Here is an 18,956-nt window from a genome sequence, read left to right as displayed (position 1 = left end):
GGCTTTTAAATCGATCTCTGAAGTTTGGACGTAATGGAAAGAAAATTGGTCAGTGTCAGTGTTTACAAAGTAGTTGGTTTTCGACGGGGGAGGGGAGAAAAGGGGGGGAGACCAGAAGATTGGTGCCAATAGATTTTTGTCATTTTGGAGGTCATGCGCAGTTTGCGATATACTGCTTTGATCGTTTTGTGGACGTTTTCGTTCCAATATATATATATGTATATATATATATATATATATATATATATATAATATATATATATATATATACATACATATATATATATATATAGTGGTTAGGGTGTCCGTATATAAAGCGGGAGGTTGTTTCCAACTCATTACGATTTCAATTATATATATATATACATATATATATATATATATATATATATATATATATATATATTACCCAGGTTTCCCATATCCCCTATAAGGAATCACCGGCGCATTGTACACAATTACTTAAGCATATAGGCTCTAATGTATCATACGAGTGTAAACCCACTAACTGAAGAAGCCCCGTATTAGCATGCAATCCGGCTTGCACTTTTGAACTCAAACTATTATCTAAGTTGCTTTAAACAATGGAGTTTTTAGGCTACCGTTGTAACTTACACAAATTACTTAACAAATAATAACTACCCTCCCTCTCATCCAGCGTATTTTCTTCCTAGGACGAATAAGGTTAATTTGCATAAATGGGCGGCGCTTAAGTCATACGTCATAGGATGATGATCTATTGGTACGTCACAGTTTGAGTTTGTTATACATTCTCTCTTACTTACGTCAAATTACTTTATACGTTTATAGCCCCAGGAATAATAATTTAAAAATCATTTATATCGAAGGAAAAACTTTATATTATGGCCAGAGACAAATTTGGCCTTAAGGCGCATATATAAATGATACCATGCTATTGGGTTCAAGGCGGTGTGGGTCGATGGAAACTACAATGAAAAATTGGGGAAGCAAAGTGTACAGAGTAAGGTATCTTCTCTGTTTATGTACTGCACTAAAAAGGGGTCTTTACTTTACCATCCTAACGTTAGGGGAGCTTGACAGCAGTGACGCCTATAGCCTAGCTTTACACTTCACAGAGAAGTAATATTTGCCCTCAAACAGACCCATATCGTCTAAAAAGTTCTATGGGGGGGGGGGGGAGTGGGCTCCCAGCCAGCCTGCTTCGATGCATAAGTAGCACACAGTGTATGTTGGCCGCAAGTCAACATTTGAAAACTACAACCAATTAAGATGGGTCCATATGCTATCAGCGAAAACTATCAAGAATACTAGCTGTTTGGAAGCTAATTAGGATTCCGGCAGTTTTGAGCAGCATATGCTGGAAAAGGTGGCAAGTGGTTTACATTCAGTACTTGGGCTAATGCATCTTCACAGTTTACGTTCAAGTTCTAAGTAGTTTCAACTCTTATAAAACAATGTCCAACCGTCTGCTCTGTATGTCATGGTGTCACGAACACATTACCAGGTGCGGTGGAACCAGGGACATATTGGGGTGGGGTGGGGTGGGGTGGGGGGGGAGGGTACAGCCCATTCTTCCTTTTAGACCTCACCCAGAAGTAATTATTAGCAAAAAGTTGCGATTAGACCTAATTATAGATCCAAATATGCCTCAGAATGCAGCACTTGACCTTTCCAGGGAGGGATGGACCCCCTCTACATGAGAGTCCACTTCAACGTCCCGTGGCCACACACCCCTCTTTTCTAAAATGCTTCATCCGCCTCTGAACACTTGTACAGAAGGTGAGAAGAACAACCATATTTTAAAAATATATTAATCAAACATATGTTTATCAACTTTAAATATACTTTGCGCAATTATTTCGAACGCTTGAATTTTGTTTCAATTAACCCAACCCTTTTTCCCGAGAAAAAGATCATAATAAATCAATAAACTTTAAAAAAAAGTATAATGTTTTTGGTATCAAACAGAGGGCAACGAAACTTTGCTGGCAGACCTTTTCAATTCAGTTCTCATGAACAATATCCGTGAGCTTTATTCTATATCTTTATCACATGTTTTCAGCTATATTCTTGTTTGTGTCAACTTCAACAAGAATGTAGAAATTTCATCAGAATTTAGAGAAACAAGTATAGGAAAGAAGCGATTATAGCTTGAATTAATTTGACCTTATAAAGTGTCATTTGATATCCATTTGTTATACATTAAAAATTACCCACCGAAATCGAACAATGACTCGAAGAGCGGAAGGTCAACCTAAGATTACCTATTGTCATAATAATAATAATGAAATAGTTAAAATACCATATTGTGTTGATAGCATTCTACGATTGTTCGAGTTGAAAAGGATAAGAATATCGATATTTTCTAATCAATCGAAGTAGTTTAATATTGATATTATTGACATCGTATATGTATTGGAAGTATAGAAATTACTGACGTATAATACTGGGAAAGAGTTCTAAGCGATCAAAATGAATATATGAAGTATAACTTCCGACAATAAGCAAACCAGTCAAATTAATAAAATGACAAAGTCCAGTGATAAACACCGTCACGGTAACTTTCTGATGGAAGCGCTGAGCAGAAGTAACGGTTTACGTTATATGTTTATACACATCATTTTTGATCTGGTGTGTCGTTTAGGAGGGGCTCATAAAGTAATTAACTCCCAATTAACGAAAGATCTGTCGATAAAAAAATTCTTGTATATTTGCCTTGCTTTTCCAGGTTTGATCGATACAGTTGTCTGGATGTCTCTTGAGTTAAGTCTTTATATGTCGCCTTTTGGCAGAGACGGTATTAGCTAAAGGCGTACAAAGTCACTTTCGAATACGATATTGGCATACTTTAATTTCCCTTATTGAGACACTTTCAATTATTGTTAGTCATCCTCATTAACATTGACAGTTAAAAGTTCCGTTTTATATCGATTTATATTATATCGATGACATCCCGGTAAGGGAAGTAAGAAGATACATTTAATAATGTACTTGAGTAAGTTCAAGACGAGTGCGATAAAAGAAACCTTTTCTTCTTATTGTTTTTTTTTTCGTCCAGTTACAGAGTTGTTGACAATTGACAATTCATAATCATGGACGTTAAATATGAATCTAAGTGACTGACTTCGGTCAGCTTGCGGCTCTGATAAGCCAATGATAGCTTCGCGAGTTCCTGCTCACTTAGTTTCTTTTTTTTCAAAGGAACGCCAATAACAACAACTTCAGTCCCTGCAGTATCAACGACAGAATTACAAATAGATGACGTCACGACCATCGTTCATGTTTGTTAATGTAATATCTGGTAAGTATGGTTAATATATACTCAATAACGATTTGTAAAAATTAACTTTAATAACCTTCAAAAGCGAAATTTAAATTTCATAATTTTTTTGGTTATCGAAGCCTCGCAATGACTTTAGACTTTTAACTATCGCTTGTTGTTTAAAAACTACCCTGAATATTTGTATTTGTCGTCAGTGTCTGGCTTATTTCAATAATTTTACCATATTTACCGAAAATATCACTCAAAATAAGGATAAAATTTAGAGTTAACGCTAATTAGGAGAAGTATTGATTAACGACTAAAATGGTGACTTTAGGCAGAATTTTAGTCTCGATATGTTACCGTCCAAGATAAAAGAATGTTTTCACTGTCTCACTATAGCTCAAACTTCAGTTCCATTATTTTAAAAGGGCGCCATCAACAACTTCAGTCCATGAATTATCACGACAGAATTACAAACATTACGTCACGACCACTATTCATGTTTCATCTGGTAAGTATGGTGATGACATCATTCAATTTGCTGTTGCCAGATGCAATTTAACAAAAATACCACCAAGATTGAAAAGTTTATATCTTTGTCAACAAAATACTCTCAGGTCGTAGTTTTGACCTTAATACGACCTTAAGATGACCTTAAGATGACCTGGAGATGACCTTGAGGTGACCATTGACCTTAAGATGACGTCCAAGACAAAAGATCTAATTTCAGCGCTGGTCAAATTCAAGATATAATTTCAAGATATTCAAGTTTCAAGATATTCACCTTAAAATATGCTTAATCTCTACAATGCTCATTTAAAGCTAAATTGATGATGCCGTAGGCTTATCGTTGCAGGCCTAAATGATCATGTTAAACCCATTGTTTTAAAAATGCTAATATCGCAACCACATCATGTTCGTTTAAAGTGCACATTTTTATAACATTGTCCTTGACAAATGTTCAATGCACTGGTAACCAAATGGTTTGACGTTTGTTAACCCACATGAAGTACAACTCGCAACGACATTTTTCACCCCCTCCCCCCTTATTTTTTCTCTTAATAATCTCTCAGATGAGGCATCTTCATCTATTTACAAAAAGACGAGGGAGTATTCTGTTCATTCTGGTGTGTCTCTTAGAAACCACACGTTCGATGCCATTGATCGAGTTAGTTCGCCAGTAAGATGTGGGGTGCTTTGAGCACGAAGATATCCAAGGTTCGTTCAACTATCTTAAAAATGGATGAAATCTGTGAGTTGAATATGGCTTTAGAACAGGGTTGTCCAACCTCCGGCCGGCGGGCCACAGTCCGGCCCGCCGCAGGGTTGCGTACGGCCCGCCAGAGATGCTCTACGGTGCGAAATTTTAGTGAGCAGATTTATTGATAACAATTTGAAGCTATATAATTAATCATTCGAACCTTCTGGGTCCAAAAAACTGCATACAGGTCAGTTTGTATGTCACTCTCAGCAGAGTGGGGGGGGGGGTCTGGACTTTATTCATCTGTTTTATCAGGAAGGAAAATAAATCAGTGCGCTCCGCGTGCAGTGCTCACATATTGTTGCCTTGAGCTTCGGGCAAAAAAATCGAAAAATCGAGCGTAGGTTTCATGCGGCCCCTCCTTCATCATAATGATTCCATGTGGCCCTCCTCTGCAAAAGGTTGGACAGCCCTGCTTTAGAAGGTACAATCTTGGCCGACGATTATATCGTACATGCCTCCTGTAAGCGTTGTCAGACATAGTGGAACCTATCACTATTTAATCAAATCCTGTTTGAGGTGACTGAAGGACATAACAATATCAAAAGAGGTCAGTTAGAGGTATATATACAATTTTGAGCAACAATTATATGAAAGTAAATTTAAACTGCTATAGCATTATCAGACACAGGGGACTTGCAAACGTTCTCCAATTCGATTGGAGGATGTGACGTCATAACCGATCGGTTCACTACTAAGCCTAGATACAGCATATTCACAACCATGTCCACATATGAAAGAATTTTTTTGGGGGAATGGATTGAGCATGGTATAAGGGCCAGATGACTTTTATGTGAATAATATTCCGTTGGTTTCAAAGATGATCTCCTAAGAAAAATAGTATAAAGGTGGGTGTTTTTTGGGGGTGGGGGTGGGGGGGTTGTTTAGTTTGAGCCTCTCACATGCATGATGATATTGCTTCATTTCTGATAGTGGAAAGTTGTTAATATTTCAAGACTTTCATTTTCTGCATTCACCGTTTTTTTGTGTACTTTTCGTCCCTTGAGTTGTAACTAGAGTATTTGTGAGTGCAAAATGTCTGAAAATGGTTGATTTTAATTAGCAAATACATACTACTGTTATATGTACTTCACTCAGTAAGCACTGTATTAGCGGAGTGTTAGCTCAGTGGATAACGCAGGTTCCTTCCAATCATAAGGTCCCCGGTTCGAGTCACTCCAAGAATAATGTATGTCGTCCACTTACAGAGTTGTAGACAATTGACAATTCATAATCATGGACGTTAAATATGAATGTAAGAGACTGACTTCGGTCAGCTTGCGGCTTTGATAAGCCAATGAGGCTTCTTCGCGAGTTCCTGCTGGCAGGAGGATCTAAAATATATACATACATACATACTGTACAGCTTGGCAGGGGCGGCGGAAGATAGCTGAGTTTGGAGGGGTACCCAATTCGAGGAATTGGAAGGGCACGTGCCCCTGTTGCCCCTGGCTCGTCGCTCCTATAGCTAGCTTGGTGTGATCACCGATAGCTTGATATTAATTAAAGTCACTTTCAATGTCAGGAATAAGAGAAAAATGTTTGAAGTATGGAATGAAGAATACAAGTTAAACGAAAACAGAAAGACAGACAGGGAGAGAGAAAGAAAATTTTTATTTCTTTCATACGAAGCAATTGTATTGCTAATGAAAAACGGATTTTCCCGTTATTGTTTAATTAATTGTTGTTTACATTCACAGAATGATGACGAAGTGCGAGAAGGGAGAGAAGGGGGGGGGGGACATAAGTTCTGTCGCTCTCAAAATGTCTGTTCCGCTTAAAGTTTTACTTAAGACAAAAATTAATTTTGTGTCCATAGACTGTAATAAAACACTGTTACCAGTCCAGATTGTACATTTTGTTAACTCTTTTAACAAGTTTGACGAAATTCTCCTTTAAACAGCTGAGGTTCATCACTTAAAAAATGACTGCATAATCTTATACACAGACCAGTAGGTCAGTTCCTCAGATGAAACACAAAACTCGATGTGACAAAAATCAAACTTTGATGGCCTCAGATTTGACATCTTAACTGCTTCCTTGATGGTAAAAACAAGGTCAGGTGCACTTCATTTCAGTGTTGCCTATATATGTTAGGCTAAGCTATCATATCATATCGAAGTCACGAATCGAAATGAGAGATATTCGAAAAAACTAAATCAGTTTGGCCTGTTGACTTCTAAGCTATAGAAAAACAAACGGTCGACTGGGGATGTCATCAAAGGAACATGTGCTTAATCCATATATTAGGAATAATCCACTTCTTGTTTTCTATATATTTTAAAACGTTCATAAATGTGATATGTCTCCTCAGGGAGCTTGAAGCTTCCCCATGGCCTCATTAACATCCTTAATTATTACTTTGATGATTACGAAATTTTTAGAATTTAATTTCTTCCTGTAAGTAATTGATTTGTGCATATATATATATATATATATATATATATATATATATATATATATATATATATATATATATATATATATATGTATCTAAGCTGCTTACAAAAATATAATTTTCAAATCTACTTTTAATTTTGGAATTTGGTCTGATGGAGGTTGGGGGTAATAAATGTGGAAAGGGGAGGGTAGGGGTAAAGCCTAAAGTCTTCCCCTCTTATTATTTTATCTAATGCTTCATGCAATCAAGACCATTATCCTGATTGTCTTCTCAGAATGTATGCTCAGCTATATTCATGTTTACCATATGGCAGAGTGCACGGTTTGATTCATTTTATTCTATATACTAAATAGTACCGATACGATCGACATCTATATGAAATCCTTCGTGCGATAGTTAATATTGTCCGTTTGGCGTTCCTTCGAAACTTAGCAGAAAGAAATATGTATATTGTTGGATTAACACAGGAATTGCTACAGGCAAATATGGTGGTAATCATGTAAGCAGTTAGAAACGTGCGTGCGTCTATACTTGTACCAACAATAACACTTGCTAAATTGACAATATTCAGAGGCATCCAACATATAATAAAGGCTGCCACTAGTAATATTATTATCGTTGAGAGCCTTCGAGCAGATGACCTCAATGGATGACTCGGAAATCTTTCGGCGGAGAGAATTACTCTTCTGATCACGAGCAGGACTCTTGAATAGTTGAAAGCCATTAGCGTTAATGGCAGAAGGAAAGTTAGAACGAAGGAAGCGATGTAATATGAGGCGCGCAATGTACCATCAGACCACTCGTCGTAACAGATAGTATAGTTTCTGTTGCTAAGGACAAGTATATCCACATTGTACAATAACAGCATTGGTAAATAGAATAAGGCTGAGCATCCCCATATACAGAACACGATCAGTTTATGTCTTTGATTGAATACGATATTGGTAAAGTATTGGTTCTCCCGATGACTGATCACTCTTTCAAATGAAAGAGCAACTAAGAAATAGACGCTTGATAACATAGAAGAATACATCACGTAGGAATACCATCGGCACATCACGTGATCCGTCCGCCAGGCTTTACCGTCACTAAAGATGAGCCGCCATGTTTCAAAGACGATGACACATAGAGAGATGATATCCGATGTACAAAGATTCAAAATTAGAAATGAAAAATACGATCTGTGTTTCCGGCTTGATCGTGATGACAACCCTACCGTTAAAACGAGTATGTTGCCCAATAGACCGTACACAAATAATATCATTATAACCAATAGATAGCTAACGCGAAAAAAATAAACCATGCCGTCCATTTTGATCGCTGTATATCACAGTGAGAGCATTATAACAGAAGGAAAATATCTTTAAAATAGAATGCCATGTATAATTCCTTGTGAATAAGCACTCCTATATATATAGCCTACACACCCGCTGTAAAACACGTCATAGTTATCACATGTCAATGCTGCTTGTAGATGTGACAGTTGTGTGTTTTTACTATATTCGTTTTCCAATTCCGTTAATAATTAGATGTCATAATGTTTAGGCGGACAAGCACACTGCATGATACAATGATGAGACAGATGGGATATTCAGTCTCTGGCTGGATAAATCCTTCATCCAAAAATGTACTGAAACTCGACTTCCTGCATGCCTGTCACCTTTCTAACGGGCTTGTGAATGCTTCACAATATGTATACGGTATGGAAATGCTGGAACCATTTCATTGAGCAGTATAAGATATAAACTATGGTCAAGAATATCACTTCAGTGTCCAAATTAACAGTTATAACCTGTCACCACGTCGTGATGTTCAATCTGTCCAAATATGCGATGAGATTGAAGTGTGGAATATGGGTTTGAAATCAGACCATATATACTCCTTGACAAAAACAAAATTATAATGTCCGCTCAGGGCATAATATTCTTCGCTCTACTGGACAATGGCCAAAGCTCATAAAACAAGTAAATTATAACAGTCGCTGTGTAGTGGATGAAACCAACCGAGATGAACTTTTTTTGAGTTAATGATCTTCAGGTAGTCTTGTTGTAAACAAGTCAAGATTCAACAGTATTATGATCACTAGTGCATAAAGTAATCTCCAAATATTACTATATATATATACTGCCTAATCATCCAGCCCAGCGATCACTAGTGCATGATATTAAGGGTCACGCGACGCCACAATATGTAAAATATGGAGGAATCAGCCAATACAACATGTAAATATGTCAATATTGTGCATAAGAGAAAGGAATTTGGCAGTCTTTAATCTTGAGGCACCAATCTCGACTATTAATGAAAATTAGAAGGGACATAAAAAAAAACATAAACTGTTATTTTAGTCCAGCAAAATCGCATCAAGAAGTTAGGCAGAAGTGACGCAGAAAAATAGAAGGTTTTGGTAATGAAAAAATAAGAGATAACATTAAATGTTTGGGACAAAAAATCTTCTTCTATTTCTCTAAATGTTGTACAATCCATTATTTATAAGCTGCGCTATGTTTCTTTTTTAATCCACATTAATCCCATAGTAAGATTGAGTAGGCTTCCTCTTTGAACATGATATACATAGATTGGACAAACTAGGTGGCACAGAGTTAAAATTTGTATGTAAATCAGTAATCTTTCCTCGGTGGTCATGTTTCAATATCCACAGACAAAAGGGACATAACTGGAGTCACTATAGAACCACCCTTAATGATATTACCCATAATGTACCTTACCTTTACCTTTGTGTTACAATTCCTAGTGCTGAAAAATTGTATATCTATATCTATATATATTTATATATATATATATATTTATTTATTTCACCTTCAAAGCTATAAGAATTTTTTCCAATTGTCGATGATTTTGGCTCCATACTGTCACTCAGAATCATTCTCGCGTACAACAAATGTATTTTCATTTCCTCTAAGAAGCTTGCTTCACTGAACAATGTATTTGCCACGTTTCGCTTCAAAGTTGGCATGTTGTATAGTGATGATGTTGAACAAAACCACGCATTGACTCTATTTTCTTTTGCGTCAACTTCCAAAGTAGAACTTCAGAGACAAATCATAAATGTTGCATCATGCATGCAATTGTGTATACCAAATGCCAGGCTATACCGAATACTGTATACGAAAAAGTTGATTCACGTCTCAGTGGACACAAATTCGAGTACGCGGTCATAATAATGAAGCCCCTGGTAATCCCTTTTTCTTGCCAACTATACGAGCATCAAGTTTCAAGATCGAGACACGAATCGAAGCAGAAGACATATTGTTTTCGAGTTAATGAGAAAGGATACTCTGTGGTTTACTGTCATCTTTCCAACACGATCGAATCAAAAGAAAATGCCCTGGCAAAATATGTATGCTTTTATGCTGAACGAAAACACGTTAAAAGTGACAGCACCAACAACAACAAAACGTCTAATGAATGAATAATACCCACAGATAAACTTCCTTCTTTCATCTTTGAAACTATAACCATTGCATTTCGTCCGCAGAAAGAAATAATTAATGTACTTATCTGTTCTCGTTACTGAAACCGTTGCGTGCATTCCTCTGAGACATCGCAAATTGCATTAAGGAATTTTGGTGTTACCTTTGGGAATATTCATTCTATACCGTACATGGGTCTGGCAACAGGCGTTTTTCAATTTCCCGAATGCCGAAGCATGGATCGGTGTCAAATTTAATTTCCTAGCTCGTTTTCTCAGATTAAAGGTAATGAATATGAAATATTGTTGAGGCGTTTGTATTTACTAACAAATGCAGCCGTATGATGCCCCATGGTCACATTCGATTGACACGGGCGTATAGAATGTACAAAACAAGAACACACAAGAAAAATAACGAAATGTGAACATTGTTATAGGTTTTAATCGCTTGTTTTCATTCAAATGCGACATAACTTTATTTCAACATTTCATCTCAATATGTCCCCCTTTTTCCTCAGAGTATGGATCTTTGTCTCAAACATCGACTTTTATTTTCAAGTGGTAAACATTTAAAACCGAACTTAACTTGATATATTTCGATCTTTTTGATGATTTCTTTACTCGAAGTTTTGGTTTCTTACCTCAGAATTTCAACTGCTTTTTCTTCCGATATATATGATACGGATATATTTCGACTTATTCCTTGATATTGTACGTTAAGCTTATAGCACCGTTATATTTAGTTTTTATGGACATTAGTTTTGCTGTCGTTTGCGGGTTTTTGTTTTTCTTCAATGCAAATTGTGGACGTGTTATAAAAGGTGCGAGGGGAAAGCTTTAAAGCCTCCCCACCCCCCCCCCCATGCCCGGCCCGCGAATATTTTTTCCCCAAACTGAACTGACACTGAAATTATTTCCTCGATTCTGATTGGCTCTAAGCGAGCACGTGATATACTTTAGTGTTCAACATGGATCCCTCCATACTCCGTCAATATCAGAATGATCAACACAAACAAATTCAAGATATTCACATTAGCAACTTTCCAAAACTTTTGGTAGGTATATATGAACGAAAGTATATAGTGTTCTTAACACAATGAAGAAACTATTCCCAACTACTGCGCCCATTATAGGCAGTCCTCGATCGTTTGTTTACTCGCTTGACTCCGCTCTACACAACACATGTAATGTAGCCTATTGTACTGTGTATAGTATACAACACAATAAAACACAGTGCAATTGTAATTGTATACATGTAGCCGATGTACATATGTACGAGGTGTTTGTGTACATTCGGAGTTGCGAAACTTTTAGTTTTATAATCATAAATTCAAAATGTATTCAGTCAATGAATCATGATAGGCCTAGTCGAATATGCAGTGGCCATGAAGACGGCGAGCGAGTGGGTGCCAGCCAGTGAGTGTACACAAAAAAAGGCATTTGTCGATATGTCTGTGTCCTTTGACTTGTTAACTAGTTGTATATAGACTTATAATCTATACGTACGGAAACCTCGCTGAGAGCCAATCGGAATCCAGGAAATAATTTCAGTGAGTCAGTTCAGTTTGGGAAAAAAATATTCGCGCCCGGCCCGCCGTCCCTGCATCATGAATGTGTGCTTGAAAAAGGACGAGTCAGGCCTCAATGGTCGGCGTCCAGCCTTTCAGTTCATTTAATCACTCGATTGAGGCCTCGGTGAAACAAATAATTCCAACAAAGACCATGCAATGTTTCAGATGTCAAAAGTGCAAGTTGAATATTCAATTCGTATACGTTACGAACACCGTAGTTGTGTATGTACGCTATTTATCCTAATGATAAATACTAATGATACACACTGAATGTATAGGACTCTGTACCACGAACAACGCCATGACCATGCACGTATACGTATTTCTCAGACTCTTCCTTTGTCAAGCTTATACACTTATGACGTCGAATAGGTTCCACAAACCAAACAAATATCAATAAAGAGACCAAATAATACGTTTACGTAGATCCCCATTTCAACATTTAGTCGACATAGTTTACAACATGGGTGCATGCATCGTACGTCTGTCAAAACTATGCCACTCAAACAGTACATGGACAGTGTGGTTACGATTTCGTAACCACGTTTCTGGCTGCATGCATATTCATTATTACTGAATTGATATTCATGAGATATATCGATGGTAACATTGGCCGCGTACTAATTATGACATGCCGGTGTTATTCTTTACATGCTGCTTTTATTCACATTTTATGGCACAGATGGCGTTCCGTAAAAAGGACATCCTTTCCATCATATAGAATAAATATTATGCAATAAAAATCGAGAAATGGGACGTGTATGAGAATTTTTTTTCTTGGAAGCCACTTTTTTTTCGGTTAAACTTGCACATAATTTCGGGTCAAATAACCCTTTGTTTTGGCAAACTTTGTGACAGGTGCTTCACTCCACTGTTTTTGAATAAAATATAGGTAGAGTTGTGACATGATTTTTTTTAAATAAAAAGGTCAAGCTATTATTATCCTTCTGTTAATCATCTGATCAGGGAACTACTACATGGGGCAACCATCTTTTTTGTACCGGAGGGGGGGGGGGGTGAGCTGAGATGATATGTCATCAAGGGGAGGGGTCTCAGGGGGAGAGGAACGAAAAACAACGTATTATAGCCAATGTTATATTACTACCGTACTTGACTAAGATGCGGCGTTGTAATAAACTGAACATCCTGTGTGGACTTTGACAATGATAATGACAACTGAATGACAATAATAATGAATGACAATGCATAAATACACAATACCACATACACATATGAAAGAAAACAATAAGTCAAGGGAAAAAATATTTTTTTAATTATACATAACAAATTCGTGCGTGGAAATGGAGAAAACAGAAATACGATACTTATAGAAACGTTTTCCCCAGAAATATTAATTTGTCAGAAAATGTAGGCCTACTGGAAATATTTGGTGAAAGGCAACAAAAACCACACACAAATAAATACATACTAACACAAATTGATACAGTCAGTCACAATATAGTTACTTTAATTTGGGTAAACATAGGTTGACAATAAGTTTTGCTTATACCCCTTTTTGAAAAAATACGTAAAATCTTGCTATTTATTATGCTATCATCCAGCGAATTCAAAAGTTTAGCACCTGAATTTGAAACACAAAGTTGCTTCTTTCTTGTTCTGACATATATTTGTTTAAAATTGTTGTTGTATTTTTGGTCTGGTGTAATTATATACCTGCCATATGAAATTAGTAGAAAGTAAACTTGTCAATTTGATGGTAAGCATACGGTGTGATACGCTTTAAATATAAACACACATGTATAAAAGTCTACAATATCAGGTAATAATAAAAGTTATAATCTGGTAAAAGAGCTCAGAAGTATATGATCTAATAATTCTAATAACTTTCTTTTATTGTTATATTTTCATGAGATCAGAAACAGAGTTGATGGTTATTTTAATTTCTTGTTGGTCGGCCGTCTTTACCAACGTTGTAACTTGTCCATCCAGAGTCCAGCAGCTGATGACTTTTTCATGCTAATGGGTTTGGTTAAAAGGCTGTGGTTTGCCCAGGTGAGGTCCTCCTTAATCACAATATCCTATATCGCTCTGCTGTAGCTGTACTGGGCTAATCTTTCTTTTGTCGTGATTATAGGATGGTTTCAGAGGCATTCTCCCCAGTATTTTCTTTTATTCCAAACACCCGAACATTGTTCCTTCTGGAGTACTGTTCCATATCATTTAGTGATTAGACCCAGATTAGTGATTATCTGGGTCTACTGCTGATCCTCCTTTAGCTTTGTGATTTTTTTGGTTTAGCTCCAAATTCTCTTTCTGTGACTCCTCAAGTTTAGTTTCTATATCAAAACATTTGGATTCCAGTTTTCCATAAACCCACAGATACCCTCAATTCTTTTCTCAATGGCTCTCAGCGCACACTGTCCAATGGCTCTCAGCACACACTGTTCAATGGCTCTCAGCGAACACTGTTCAATGGCTCTCAGCACACACTGTTCAATGGCTCTCAGCGAACACTGTTCAATGGCTCTCAGCACACACTGTTCAATGGCTCTCAGCACACACTGTTCAATGGCTCTCAGCACACACTGTTCAATGGCTCTCAGCACACACTGTTCAATGGCTCTCAGCGAACACTGTTCAATGGCTCTCAGCACACACTGTTCAATGGCTCTCATCGCACACTGTTCAATGGTAGATTTGAATTCTTGGCTAGACAAAAGTTCATCGAAGACCATTGAAGCGACTTCTGACAATTTTTTGCTGATTCTGGTTCTGAGTTCTTGTAGCCATTCTTGAAATACAACTAGAACAATATAGCTATACTATTGGTAATGTATAACAGTGGAGGTTTAAAGCAGCAATGTGCGTTTGGGTCGCCGTTTTCCACTTTTTGGACATGTCCATCGAGGTTTTTTTACATATATAAATCACAAAACAGCAAACTAAGATATTAGCCAAGTTTATTCCTGCCAACAACGTTAATTGGCGAGTAATTAAGGATATTTGCAGATAATGAGAAAGTGTCCACCGACAAATTCCACATTTAAAATTAATCGCATACAGTTCCCCAAACCCACTAGTTTGAATTCAACCAATCAGAGATGCAGGTTTAGTTATGAGCCGTTGCTAAAAATAGATGCAAAGCTTTGCGTTGGTACAACCAGGGAGTTGTTATGGAACTCCCTGGTACAACTGCTATAAAGACTGTACACAAATCAAGCATGGTGTTGTATTACGTATTGCTCAATGACGTTCGTATAGTGTTTAAATATTCATATCATGGGCGAGGTTTATTGGGATCACAACGGAAAATATCTTGTAGAAAAACAAAGTTGAAAGTTGTACATTTTTTCGACTTTTATGCCACCATTTGAAGTAAGATTTAAATAGATAAGCTAGTTTATGTATGTCGTTATGGCATCGTGCCGGGAGTCGATGAGGTTGAGAAAAATCATAGAAAAGGACGCAAAATGATGCTTTAAGTTCTGACAGGATAGGCTTCATCATAAATAGTACAACATGTATGTGTTAGGATACACACTGACTCAAGGGTTGAAACTCCAAGAAAGAAATGTTCTTATTTCCTCTAACAAAGCTAATTCTTTATGGTAAATGCGGTATACTAAATCATGTTTCTGGTGATGATTGCACACTCTACTTATTAAGCCTCTACAATTCAAACTATATAGTGCTGTAAAAACGAACACATTTTCAGAGACAGTTTTTGTATTTCCATTCTATCACCAAAAATTTTTGGAAGCCCCAATGCTCTTTGGCTCCAACTCACGACCATCTATTAGCCCCAAATGGTTCCGTATTTGACCTTGACTACCATCGCTTCTCCATTACTGGCCGCTGTGACTTTGAAACTGATGTCCTCTATTTGCGGAAGGTTGTCCCATATGAAGCCGTTAGAAGGACTCCAGACTGTGACGTAGACACGATTGGCAATCGGAGAAAATGGAGCGAACGCTCCAGGAGGAATTTTAGCAAATCCAGCTTCTATAAACTTGTTCCAAACCATGTCCATACTGAGAGAACCACCAGCCTGGAATTTACCACGAACCCCGAGATTCGCACTGGAGCTAAATTTTGTAACATGGAAGCGCTCAGAATCCACCTTAACAAAAATAGTCTCCTTGTAGGCATTAGCCATATGAGTGGTTGAGTTTTGGCCCATGGTTTCAGGAAAGAGTTCTAAAGAAAGGAAAGGAAAGGTGGGGAATAGATAACAAATTTTCTTTTGGTTGTAACATTCGAAAATTACAGGTAACATATGATGGTGGTGTATAACTCAAGTTAGTATATAAACATGGATAGCAAAATTAAAGTTCCTTCCGTCTGCTGGGTTGGGAAATTATGGCACAGTATACACCATCCATATATAGCGGTTATGGTTGGCCACAGTTGACAAAATTCGAGAGTTTATGCAGACATACATTCCATTTAATGCTGACATAGATTCGATTTTATGCACACATAAATTCCATTTAATGCAGACATTAATTCTGAGCCAATCAGGAGGCTGTTTTTATATGTCTACATAAAATGGATTTATTGTGGGCATAAATTCGAATTTATATAGACATATATTCGAATTAATGCTGGAATATATTCAAATTAATGCTGGCATAAAATCGATGTGTGTGTAATATATATGCTGGGAAAAGCTCATCATGTTAGACTACGCAGAATATTGTCCATATACTAAAGATACGAGATATTGATACAACTAAAGTAGAATCCTGATTTGTGCTATATAGTTCATTTATCTTAAAATGAATCATCACCGATGAGAGAAGTTGCATGAAAAACAAACATACAGGCACGTATAAGTTTGGAACGAAAATATTCATAGAGCCTCATTTGTCAATTTTTCTCTCTCACCACAAGCGAAGTGGTTGTTTTTCTCAAACGAAGTACGGTTTTGCAAAATTTATTATCATATTCCGTTATGGGGTCAGAAATAAAGTAAAACAAACATGTACAATAATCTAAAGAAGAACAGGACTCTCAATAAAATTGAACGAGTAACACTATTGCCTCTGTGTTGTCTTATTTTCTCATGAACAACTGCTTTAAAGTCTAGTGTAATTCCGAAGTTTAGTATGGTGGAGGGATAACGAGGGATAACACGCCCTCTCAATATCGGCAATATCGGCAATATCGCCTCAATGATAAGATCTGCAAATTCGGCCCTCCCATGCAAACTGAAGGGTGTTCATTATAGCAAACCTTTAAAAACTGAAACTTGATCGATTGTGCAATCTCATGTTATCCCCCGTTTGTGTGATGTCGGTAGAATCCCTATGAAAGTTCAACTTAGGTCTCGTTTAATTTTAGGATTTGGTCCTACCACCGCCATCTTTGATTTATGCATGTGCACGCCACTGAACAGTTCCCCTGACTATACAACTTATAGAAGGCTTCGTAAGTACAAAAAGATATAAAAAGGCTAGACTTGTAACTCTGATTCACAAACGAATAGCCTATAGTTAGGATTTTTGAGAGCACTGAAAAAAAAATCAAATGTTTTAACTCACATGATGATGAAATCCTGGGTAGAACGTTGGGCAAAATGAATAGGAAAATCCGTCTGCAGTATACCGTGACACAATGGAATATGCAGTTGCATGAACTATGGACACGCTTTATTAAATCATATAGCCTATATACATCCGGCGATATGGAAGTTGATCAACAAACAAAAATCGAATTAACTTTGTACTATATTGCTGCAGTGCATGCTAACAAAAAACCACCGTATAGATATGGTCCAAAGCAGTGGCGGAGAAACAGGGGGGTTGGGGGGGGGGGGGGGGGTTTAACCCCCCACTTTTTGAAGAGGGGGGTTGGCCTACACAATCAACCCCCCCTAGTTTATGTTATGTGCTACAAATGGCATAATAAATCAAATTATTAAATTTGAAATTGTTAGTCTTTTCAACCTTTTACCTGGTAGGCTACATCAACAATTAACGACCGAAAACAGAGTTAGAATTGACCCACACATTATTTCTAGCCCCTTTCCCCCAGCTTGCCCATTGGAACTTGTAGCTCATAGCGCTAACTTCACCCCACAACAGACATACACAATATAACGTTTCGTTGCTGTTGAATAGCTTTGAAACTGTATACACTTGCCAACTTCAACGAGGTGAAGGAAGGAAAAGAAAAAGAAAAAAGAGAGAAAAGGAGAAAAGGATGGAGTAGAAAATACGGCAAGAAAACGGGAAGAGAAAGAGAAACAGTGACAAAATTATTCGAATTTGTAAAGCAAACAGCAGATATCACATCATATCAGTGAGCATTAAAATGGCGTTCCACGATAAACAGCCTCCAAACCATGGGCGCAGATCCTGGTGAGGACAGCGGGACGCGCCCCCACCAACTTTTTCAGTAGTGGGGGCATGATATACCGTGTCCCCACCAATTTGTCTTGACCAATAGGTGCATTTCAAGTTCCCCTGTATTGATTTTTGGCGCAGTTTGATCCAGCATTGTGCAAATGACATGCAGCAGTTCTCATTTTATTGTATTTTATCCACAGTTGTTAAATATAGGACGGAAATCGCATTTGCGGCAGTCCATATTTGTTTTCTGGGAGAGGACCCCAGACCCATCGTATATACAAAAGTCTACTTGGATTATTTGTCCCCTGATTTTCTTTCTGCAGACGCCCATGTATTTCTCCAAACTAAATTTCTAAGCCATGGGATCTAAAACTTAAGGAGGTTTAGGAGCATCATTAGGTCTGGGAAGTGTTATTTCCGGCGATCTGGGAGGTATATTTGCCCAAAAAAATCGTACGCTACGCGCGAACCCATGGTCGCGCTCCGCTTAGATAGTGTCATAGACCAGACACACGTCCCCACCATCACCCAAGACTGATCGCCCATGCTCAAAACTGTCGATGTGTGTATAGTGTTCGGTTTAAGAAATATCTGGTATATTTTTTTTTCCTTCAACGAAATTTTTTAGTAACCGTCTGAATTTTCGAAAATTCCCTAACCAACATTCTTCATCATACTTCATCATACTCGTACAATTTTGACCCGTCTGTTAGGGTTTGAAGGAGGTTTTTC

General features: G+C 37.4%; 1 protein-coding gene and 1 long non-coding RNA gene across 2 annotated transcripts; both read right to left on the bottom strand.

Moving 5' to 3' along the window:
• Positions 1 to 7,149: 7,149 nt before the first annotated feature.
• On the bottom strand, positions 7,150 to 8,488 carry LOC139960547 (galanin receptor type 1-like). Its single transcript, XM_071958993.1, has one exon. The coding sequence runs from the start codon at positions 8,219 to 8,221 to the stop codon at positions 7,238 to 7,240; it is 984 nt and encodes a 327-aa protein (XP_071815094.1). The 5' UTR covers positions 8,222 to 8,488; the 3' UTR covers positions 7,150 to 7,237.
• A 4,672-nt stretch (positions 8,489 to 13,160) lies between these two features.
• Positions 13,161 to 17,581, bottom strand: LOC139960206 (uncharacterized). Its single transcript, XR_011790417.1, has 2 exons — positions 17,415 to 17,581; positions 13,161 to 16,068 (listed from the first exon to the last, which is right to left on the bottom strand). It is a non-coding gene; the product is annotated as an uncharacterized lncRNA (long non-coding RNA).
• Between the last annotated feature and the right edge of the window lie 1,375 nt (positions 17,582 to 18,956).

Source organism: Apostichopus japonicus, chromosome 19, assembly GCF_037975245.1.
Source record: "Apostichopus japonicus isolate 1M-3 chromosome 19, ASM3797524v1, whole genome shotgun sequence".
NCBI classification, from domain to species: Eukaryota; Metazoa; Echinodermata; class Holothuroidea; order Aspidochirotida; family Stichopodidae; genus Apostichopus; species Apostichopus japonicus.
This window is presented reverse-complemented; position numbering and strand designations above follow the sequence as displayed.